Genomic DNA, 10,679 nt, shown 5'->3' with positions numbered 1-10,679 from the left:
TTTATTTTTTTTTTTTTTAATTTTTTTTTTTTTTTTATTTTTTTTTTTTTTTAATTAATTAAAAATAATTAAAAATATTTTAAAAAAAAAAAAAAAAAAAAAAATACACATTAAAAATTAACAAATTTATTCAGTATAAAACAAAAACAATATGAAATAAATATATTGAACAAAAAAAAAATATATATTTATATATATAATAAATTATTTAATATATATTTTTTCATAAATAAAATGATTAAAGCCCAACAAATGTTTGTAAAACAATTGAAAATTATAAGCATATATAAACTATAAAAAATGTTTGTTAATATCTTCCAGCTCTTCTTGGAGGTAATCATCGTTCCACCGTTCAAACTAAAAAAGGAAAAAAGGTTAAAAGAGATAGTGAATAGATTCACCATGTCTTATAAGGAAAAATATATAGAGACAAGAAAAAATAAAAATAAAATAAAATAGATAAAAAAAAACAATTCCAATATGTACACACACATATATATATATATATATATATATATATATATATTCTTATATTTTTTGGGATTTGTTTTGTTTACCTGCTTGGAAAAGAAAAGTTTGTCGTGACTTGTATTACTTTCAGCATTGTAGTGCTGATTATATTTTTCTAAAACACTCAAACTTGAATAACTTATATCCGGTCTGTCATATATAGTGTATTCATAAGAATTTTTATAAAAGAGGAAATAATAAATAATATCTTTTTTAATTTGAAATATATTGTTATTTAAATATGTTGATGAGAAGGCATGGTTGGTATCTTTTACTAAATAGGATGTTATACCATTTAGAATATCAGGACATGATATAAAATTTAATAATGTATTAGTTTCTATATTTAATGATTTAATAAATAATTCTTTATCAATAGTATATTTTAATTCATTCATACTTATTTGTTCTTTTGTTGTTGGTACTTTATAACTATTTTTTATCATTTCATTCCATAAACGTTTATTTACTTGAGCTTTTTTTAATAATTCCATTTTGTAATTTCTTAAAATATTTAATATTTCAAATGTCAAATGAGTAGCTAATGGTGGAAGGGTAATAATTTTTTGATACGTTTCATCAGCCCATTTTCTTATGTTTTGATCTGAACTATTTCTTGATTGATCCAAACATTTTAATATAGTTAACAAATTGTTATGTTTAAAATGTTCATGTATGACTTGTTCATAATTTTTTAAGGTATATTTTTCAGGTATTTTTAAAAAATGCTCCTCTAATAAAATATGTGCATCTTGTTCTGAAACTTCTAATTGACTTTCAGAACTTATCTCCATTAATTCCAAACTTTCATCAGATATCCATCTTTTAGTTAATCCGCACCAAACCAAATCTGATGATTGTATTACCTGACCTGTTAAGGCGAAATAAAATCCTAAGTTAGCTCTTAAATTAGCTAGTATAAAAGATATTCCTCCATAAGGTAAGAATGAATAATTTAAATTATTATATGTATATGAAGAATGATTGAATGAAGCACTATTATTAGCTAGAAAAGACAAGAATCCTGCAGATCCTTTTATTTTCCCGTTACAATATGATATAATTGGTTTTTTATAAGAAAATATAAGATATGCTAAATCATTTGTATTTTGTAAAATTTTTTTGAATAAATTTACATAATGTATATCTTTACTTTTTTGATATAATTCTAAAATTTTTAATAAATCATATAAATTATAACTATAATTAAATATATTATTATATAAGGATGTTAAAAAAATAAACCTTTTAGTATAATTAACTTCACTATCACATAATTTTTTATATAATTTATTAATCATTTTTATATTCATATACTTGCTATTAATTATAATAGTATCCATTCCTATATTATTACGATTATATACATATTCATCTAATTTTCCAGAATTTAAATAATTTATTTTAGGTAAGGATTCATTATGTATATCTTGTGGGTTTAAATATATATCATCATCTTTAAAAATACTGGTTCTTACAGACCTTTTTATTACATATGCATTCTTACATTTGGAAAATTGAATCATATCATAAATTTTGTTATGTTTCCTTAAATATTTTAACTTAAACAACATTTTTTGTGGTTTTCTTTAATGTTATTTCTTCAAGAAATGAACATATATTCAGAAGGAAATAAAAATGATATATAATGTGAAAAAAGAAAAAAAAAGAAAAAAAAAAAAAAAAGGAATTAAATTAAATGTAAATGTGTATGGTTTATCTACTTTTTGGTTCTCATTGTGAAATAATTTCTATTAAATATATATTCTTATGATATTAAAAAAAAATTAAATTTTTTTTTTCTTTTTATACAAGTAAATAGTATATTGATGAAAATAAAATAAATAAGGAAAAAATATATAAATATTATATATATATATATATATATATATACATATACATATACATATACTTATCTATTTTTATTTTTCATGTATTAGTATTTATATTTTTATGAATGAATTAAGGGAATAATGGGACAATAAATCGTTTATTTCTTTTTATAGGAAAGAAAAGAAAAAAATAATAATAAAAGGGAAATGTGTATATTTACTGTGGAATATGTAGTGAATGGTATTTTGACAAGGTAGAGAAAATATATGATGATATGTAATATTTTTGTTTTTAAAACGTCAAGATTTTCTTTTATCATTTTTTTGAAGTGTTAAGGATTATTTTTTCTTACCTTATAGAATTAAATGAAACGAAGGAACTAACCAAAATGGGTATCATTTTTACATATGGATAAAAAGAAAAAATGAAATATTATGTATATATATATATAATATGAACAAAGGATAGGAATATTAGATGAGGTACATATATTTTACTTTTTTTCAGCATTCAGGATGAATTACCAAAAATAAAAATAAAATATAACTTTTATTGGATGAAAATACAAAAAAAAAAAAAAAAATGAGTGAAAAAAAAGGAAAAAGCAACAACTATTTTATAGGAAAATAAATCATAATTAAAGAAAATTTATGAATTGTATGAGTATAAATGAACAATATATAAATATAAATAAATAAATATATATATATATATATATATATATATATATATTATTTGTTACGCATGCATAAAAGTGCATACTGTTCTTTATTGTAAAATGTTACATATTTGTGGTTACAAAAAGAAAGTGTCATAAAATAGTTTGTACATTTTAATAGACACCTAAGAATTGCGTTACATTATACATACATACATATATATATATGTATGTATATATATATATATATATATATATATATATATATATATATATATACATATATATAATATATATACATGTGATTATATTTAAGTTCCCATTTGGATTATTTTTTTGAATATGAATTGTTTGGATGTTAAATGTTAAGTCCAAATATAGACATGAAATGTTTAAAGTACATATATAAATTTTTTTTTTTTTCTTTTTATTTAAATATTTATAGTAATAAAAGAGTGGTAATCACCATAATTAAAGGGCAGACAAATAAATATAAATAAATTAATAAATAACTATAAATATATATATATATATTATATATATATTATAAATATTACATTTATAAGTTTAGATATTTTATTGCGTCCATTGAACAGTGCAATAAAAACTTTTACATCGAAAAAAGTTATATATATATATATATATATATATATATAATTTGTGTGTTTTAAAAATGAAAAGAGTATATACGTGTTTGTGTTTTATCTGTTTGTTTTTTTTATGTATATTAAAAGGTGTGTATAATGTGAAGACACAAAAAAATGAAGGAATTATTATTGACAAAGAGGGTAAAGAAAATGATAATGGAAACAGTGATAGGAACACACCAAATAATAACAATAGATTAAATAGAATGACATTGAATAGAGAAATGTATGAAAAATATAATAAAATGAATAATGAAGAAGATAATAATAAAAACTTAAATTATGATTTAAGTAATTTAAAAGATGGAATGAAAAAAAAACATTTTAGTAGTTATAGTAGTGAAGATAAAACGAATAAAAAAAGTTCCATAAATAGTGTATTAGAAAAATATCAACATACGAAACATGAAGAAAAAAATTTACAAAATTTAAATAAGAATATGATGACTTATGAAAATGATGATAGTATGAAATCTATTTTTATATCTGAAGAATCATTTGAAAGTGCTAAGAATGTATGTCAATTTATTGTAATGCAAAATGATTATTTTAAAAATTTTTGTAATATTACATCTTTAGTATATGATATAGAAAAACTTAAAAAAAATAATCATAAAATTTATGAAGAAATACTAAGTAATTCATATGAAAATAATAACGGTTCAAAATTCAAATTACTTAAAGAAATTAACCATACTAAAGTTTTTAAGGAAATGGATAATACCAATCCAAAATTCTCTATCTTATTTTTATATGATAAATTTTGTTATGGAGGTATTCCATTAGCTTGCTCAAATTTGATGAAGTATGATAATGTCTTTGATATTAATGAGCAAAGTGAAACTACTAATAAACCAGATGATGATGTTAATATGGAAGAAATGGAAAATTATATTATTAATCAAACAGGTATGGAAAATGGATTCGAAGAGAACGTTTCCGATTTAACACAAGAATGAATAAATATAAATAAATAAATATATATATATATATATTATAACAAATATGTGCAGGATGCTAGTATCAATTATAATTCATCCTCATCATATAAATATATGGAATAAAAAATATATCACATGCATATATATATATATATATATATATATATATTATTCCTTATTTCAATTAATCCACAATTTTGAACATTTTATAATTTTTTTGTTTTCCCTTTTGTGCATATTTTACTTTTCATCATTTTTAATATTTTAAAAACATATAAATAAACAAACATTAGAAATACGATAAAAAAAAAAAAAAAAAAAAAAAAAAAAAAAAAAAATTATAATAAGAATAAAATTCAATTCATAAATACTTCAATATTGGACAGATCAATATATACCTACGAATACACATTATTTTTATAAAAATATTTTATTTTTATTTCTTTTACGTAACTATTAAAAGGAATAAAAAAAAAAAAAAAAAAAACGACAATTTTAAATGTATTATAAAGATGTATTTATTCACACATCTCATATAATGAAGATAGAGGTATTTTTATATATAATACTTGTTAATAATTTTTAAAAGATATATTTAAGTTATTATACTTTTACATAATTATAATAAATAAATAAATAAATAAATAAATAAATAAATAAATATATATATATATATATATATATATATATATATATATGTACATATAGATATATGTTTAAATTTATAGTGTTACATGAAGAAAATATCCTATTTTGCCCTTTGGCAAAAATTCAAAAAGAATAAAAATAAATAATAATACATGGTTATATATTGATAATATATTCATATATGGAAACATTTATGCCATCAACATTTTTTAGTGAAAATTATATGTAATGGGTGAAAAGAATGTGGCACAAAAAAAAAAAAAAATAAATAAATAATAAAATATATAAATAAATAAATAAATATAAAAATATATAGACATATATTTATATATATATATATGTATAATACAACCACCTATATAATATTATGCATAGTTCTTTTATAAAAATTGTCATTGAAATTTTTTTTTTTTTTTTTTTTTTTTTTTTTCATATATTAATTCGCCCATTCATTACATTTTCCTTTTCACCAATCCATTCTTAATGAGGTGACCTGTTCCTGTAGGTTAGCTATATCTTTTTTAATTTTTGCTCGTCTATAAAATATAGGACAATCCCTATTCATACATATAACATCCACATGCAGATTTCCTTGACATCGTTGGCATTCAGTCCATAACTGAAAGAATTCATTTTGTTTGTTTTTGAAATCTTTAATTTTTTGCATGTATATAGAAAATTCTTTATTTTCTTTGCAGTGGTTACATAGAGGTGGTTTTTTTATGGAACTATTACAGCCTATGCATCGAACTGATTTTTTTAAAAATTTGGATAAAGCAGTTTGACTTGATGTTAATATAGTTTTATGTCTTGTATGATCACCAGAAAATAATGAATCTGAATTTTGCATAATAACTTCAAATATTCTTGATAAGGGGCTTTTAATTGCATCTAGATAATGATTATAATCTATAGCTAGATTATTATCTAAAACATATAAAGGATCTTCTGCTCTTTCATATTGTGCTTGTCCTTTAACACCCTTAACAATTATATAACTAACTCGATCTCCAACATTAGGTGCTGTAGCACTGTCTCTTTGTTTTAATTTTTTAGCTAATTCTACATGTGGTAACCTTGTTTCATAATCTGTTTTTCCTAATGATTTGGTCACAACTAATAAGCTCATATCAATATTGTTTGTTAACAATTCTTTTATTTTACTTTTGGTATATTCAATAGCACTATTTAAATTTTTTTCAATTAATAATTTATTTAATACAGTTTCCATCATTTGTTGTATTAATATACAAAAATCTCTTCTTACAGTTTCAATTCCTTTACAATCCATTTTATCATGTTTATTTGGATTAGTATATAATAATCCTGCATATCTTTTTTTATTTAATAATAAATATGGGCAATATACTTTTTCAAATTCTAATTTTATAGGTGTTAAAAATTCTTTGCTAATACGTTCTGCCGCGTCCTTTCCTAATGTCATAGCTTCTTCAATATTATTCGTTCCAAATTTTACCATAACAGAATCGGTATCTCCATAGATAACTGTCGAATTATGTTCATATCCATTACTTTTACTATAAAAACTTTCTACTCGCTCTTTCGTTTTTTCAATCATAGATCTACCTAACGTAGTTATAGACACAGCTACCTCTAAACATGGTAATTGTCCTCCTGATGATGCTCCTGTATATCCATATACAGAATTTGCTGAAATTTTAAGAGCTAATTGCCTACCATTAAGCACCATTTTTGTTATATTATTTTTTTCATTTTTAATTAGTAATTTAACTTTTTTTCTAGCTTCTATTAATTCTTCTACAATTAAGGGTAAAATTCCCTTTTTAACATTTTTCTTAACAAATTTTAAATTATTCTTTCCTTGTATTGTTGTTATATCATCATTTTGTAAATCTGAAACTTCATTATTACTTTTTATTAGAGTAGAATAACAGAGATTATGTGCAATCATAATGGATGGATATAAGGAAGCAAAATCTAATGTTGATATTGGTTCAATATAATAACCTTTAATAGGTTCTAGTACGGTTGCTCCTTCATATTTTTCATTTGTATTAACTTTCATATATGTACTAGGAATAACATAATTTAGTTCTTTACATTTCCTATATAATTGCGACGTAACTTTAATTTGTTGTCCACGTGTTAATAAATATACAAAAGGTGTTCCCGTAACTCTAGCCATTTCAACATAATTATAAATAAATAATAATTTATCAATTAATCGTAATGGTAATACTCCATCCTTAATACAATATGTTGCTATCCTTTTTCTAGATTCTGGACTTTCGTTTTGTAAATCATTCATTATACTATAATGTACATCTTCTTTTTGTTCTTTTAAGAATTCAAAAGAAACATAATTTAATGTATATGATTTCAATTTATAATCTCGTTTAATCAAATCATAAACATCAAATTGTATTCTTCCAAAAATATTGATTTCTTTCGTTTCATGCGTACCAAACTGTTTAGATGAGAAACTTGAATCTTTAACTGTACTTGCAACATTTTTTATTCTACCTAAAAATTTCAATTTTTTTAAATTTAGAGCTGTACCTCTATTTAATATATAAGGTAAATCAAAATTTATGATATTATATCCAGTCAGGAAATCAGGATCAATTCTTATAATAAATTCATTCCATGCTTCTAATAAAGTTTTTTCATCATTAAACCATATAACATTTGAACCTGGTATACTAGCGCATTCAAGAAGTGTAAAAATAAATTTGGTACAATTATCAATAGGTTCCCCTTGAAAATATAAAATAGATGAAATTTGAATAATAGGATCATTTTTTGCTTCTGGAAATCCTTTACCATCTAATTTTATACATTCAATATCAAAGGATAGAATTCTTAACTTAGGTATTTGTTGATATTCATTTTCTAACGTTATTGGTTCTACATGTTCATAACTAATATCTATTTCGAATGTACAATTTGATATTTTCTTATTTTTATTTCTTATATAATAATGACCTTTTTTACAATTTATCCAGGATGAACCTGTAATTTTATGATCAATAATATATCTCAATATAAATGGTAAATTAGCTTCATATACAATACCTCCAATTGATTTATTATTTACATGTACAATACCTTCAAAATATTTTTTTAATGAGGGTACCATTTTTGGTAATAATACAGTAATTTTTAAAAAATCTTTTTTCCCATTTTTTTTAAAATACATTAAACTTTCTGTTTTTACAATTTCAATTTTTAATATTTTCTTTTCATATATTTTATATTGGCTATTTAAATTTAAATTTTCATTCATTAACATTTCTAATTTTATTAAATCCTCATTATCAAAATCATCAGGTTTCTCAACATAAAAATAAGGAAAAAAATTATGAACATTTATTAAAACACTACATCCATCTTTTCTTAAACTATATATACGAATAATAGGAACAGACACATAATTTTTATCTTTACTTAATAAAATCCTATATGGCATATATATATCATTTAATATACTATTATTTGAACCAATTTCGTTATATATCATATTTTTAAATATATTCTCTACTGTATAATCCAAATCTATTTGAAACGTTATTAAATCTTCATCATTCTTAAATGTTGCATTTCCTATTTCATCGTATACATTTGGTCTCTCATAATTTTTCAAGAGCTTATCAAATTCTTCTATTACATAATTTTCAGGAACGTCATTATTTTTTTCTTTTTTTAATTTATCATATAGCAAACCGTACGGAATCACATTTGTGAATGGGCAAGTTTTCAGTTCTTCCATTTTGTTATATCGTCATTAATAAGAAGAGGGGGGAAAATAAAATAACATAAAATAAAAGGGATATATATGAAATATATATATATATATATATATATTTATATATCTTATATGTGCTTAATAAACACTTAAAAAGTCTATTGATAAGTATAAATATAACTTTTAATATATATATATATATATATATATATATACTACAATATAATAAGCAGATAATGCCTTTAAAATATATATATTAAAGGGGAATCCTTTTTAAAGGTATGTTTTTAAAAAGTACTTTGGATAAATATACAAATCAGTCATATATTACAATATATATTATATACTTGTTCAAAATGCTATAATTATGATTTATTTTTTATTCTATTTTTTTTTTTTTCTTTTAATCTCATCATGACATTTTTAATCAATAAAAAAACAATTATTATAATTCATAAAATAATTAAACAAGAAATGTTTTTATTTCATGAACATGAAAAAGTATCCACACATCGAATGAGAGATAAAAAAAAAAAAAAAAAAAGGCGAAAAGAAAAATGAGTAAAAAAATATATATTGTGTGTATTTATCAGGTTCAAAATTTTTACGTAATATCAAAATGAATATGAAAATTTATATCTTTTTTTTTCTTTTAAAAATAAAATGTTTTTTGAATCATGAATAATTTTTTTTTCTCTCCATAAAAACGAAAGAAATGAAAAAAGAAAAAAAAAATATATATATATATATATATATATATATATATATATAATATATATATATATTTGCCTTTTTTATTTTTTTAAGAACACATGTATATAATTAATATAGCATGAACGTTTTGTAAACTTTAATATATTTTAAAATAAATATTTGAGAATCAAAAGTGTATAAACGTTTTTTATTTTATACCTTTATTTTATATTATTTTTTGCAAATCATACTTAAAAAAAGAAATAATTCAATATATATTATATATATAATAAATATATGTAATTATATATATATATATATATATATATATATATATATTGTTGTTTCTCTGTCTCATTGTAAAATGTTTACAAAATATAAAGCTCATCAATATAAAAAAAAAGAAAAAAAGAATTATAAAATATTAGATATTTTTCTTTCTTTTCATTCTGAATAAAATCTTAATAATGTCAACATGTAATATATATATATATATATATATATATATATATATAAATGTACATATATTTTAATTAAATGGTGAAAAAAGAAAAATGTTGAAGAAATAAAATAAATAATTATATATAGAAATATTATATAGAAATATTATAGAGAAATATTTATTAGAGGATATCCATTTTGGCATATTTCATATATAAAGTTTTTCTATACTTTTTGTTTTTATTTTACAATAATTGTCAAAGGTTTACACATAAGGAATGAATTTCTCTCCTGGCTATATAATATATGTGAAAATTTATATAAAAAGATATATTGATGTGTTCCACCTTTTGTTGTAATAATGAACTATATACTAAATATACACATACACATATATACATTCAAATACATATGTTCTGTATTATTCCCTTTCTCAAAATAAAAATCAGAAAATGAAAATAACATAAATACAGTCCATACTAAAAGAAAATATATATTTATATATAATTATAATGATGTTTTTTTTTGATAAGTATAATTTTGTTACAAATGTAATATAATCGTTTAAAATAATATATCAT

At 20.3% G+C, this 10,679-nt stretch overlaps 3 protein-coding genes across 3 annotated transcripts; 1 reads left to right on the top strand and 2 right to left on the bottom strand.

Moving 5' to 3' along the window:
- Positions 1–291: 291 nt before the first annotated feature.
- Positions 292–2,084, bottom strand: PRSY57_1016600 (enoyl-CoA hydratase-related protein, putative; the record flags this gene model as incomplete). The annotated part of the gene is made up of 2 exons (XM_012907755.2): positions 292–357; positions 558–2,084. 2 exons carry the CDS (start codon positions 2,082–2,084, stop codon positions 292–294), a joined length of 1,593 nt encoding a protein of 530 aa, XP_012763209.2.
- A 1,590-nt stretch (positions 2,085–3,674) lies between these two features.
- Positions 3,675–4,607, top strand: PRSY57_1016500 (rhoptry neck protein 12, putative; the record flags this gene model as incomplete). The annotated part of the gene is made up of 1 exon (XM_012907754.1): positions 3,675–4,607. The coding sequence occupies one exon, from the start codon at positions 3,675–3,677 to the stop codon at positions 4,605–4,607; it is 933 nt and encodes a 310-aa protein (XP_012763208.1).
- A 1,096-nt stretch (positions 4,608–5,703) lies between these two features.
- PRSY57_1016400 (DNA polymerase delta catalytic subunit) lies at positions 5,704–8,988 on the bottom strand (the record flags this gene model as incomplete). Its single annotated transcript, XM_012907753.2, has 1 exon — positions 5,704–8,988. One exon carries the CDS (start codon positions 8,986–8,988, stop codon positions 5,704–5,706), a length of 3,285 nt encoding a protein of 1,094 aa, XP_012763207.2.
- Between the last annotated feature and the right edge of the window lie 1,691 nt (positions 8,989–10,679).

This window comes from Plasmodium reichenowi, chromosome 10 (assembly GCF_001601855.1).
Source record: "Plasmodium reichenowi strain SY57 chromosome 10, whole genome shotgun sequence".
Classification (NCBI taxonomy): domain Eukaryota; phylum Apicomplexa; class Aconoidasida; order Haemosporida; family Plasmodiidae; genus Plasmodium; species Plasmodium reichenowi.
This window is presented reverse-complemented; position numbering and strand designations above follow the sequence as displayed.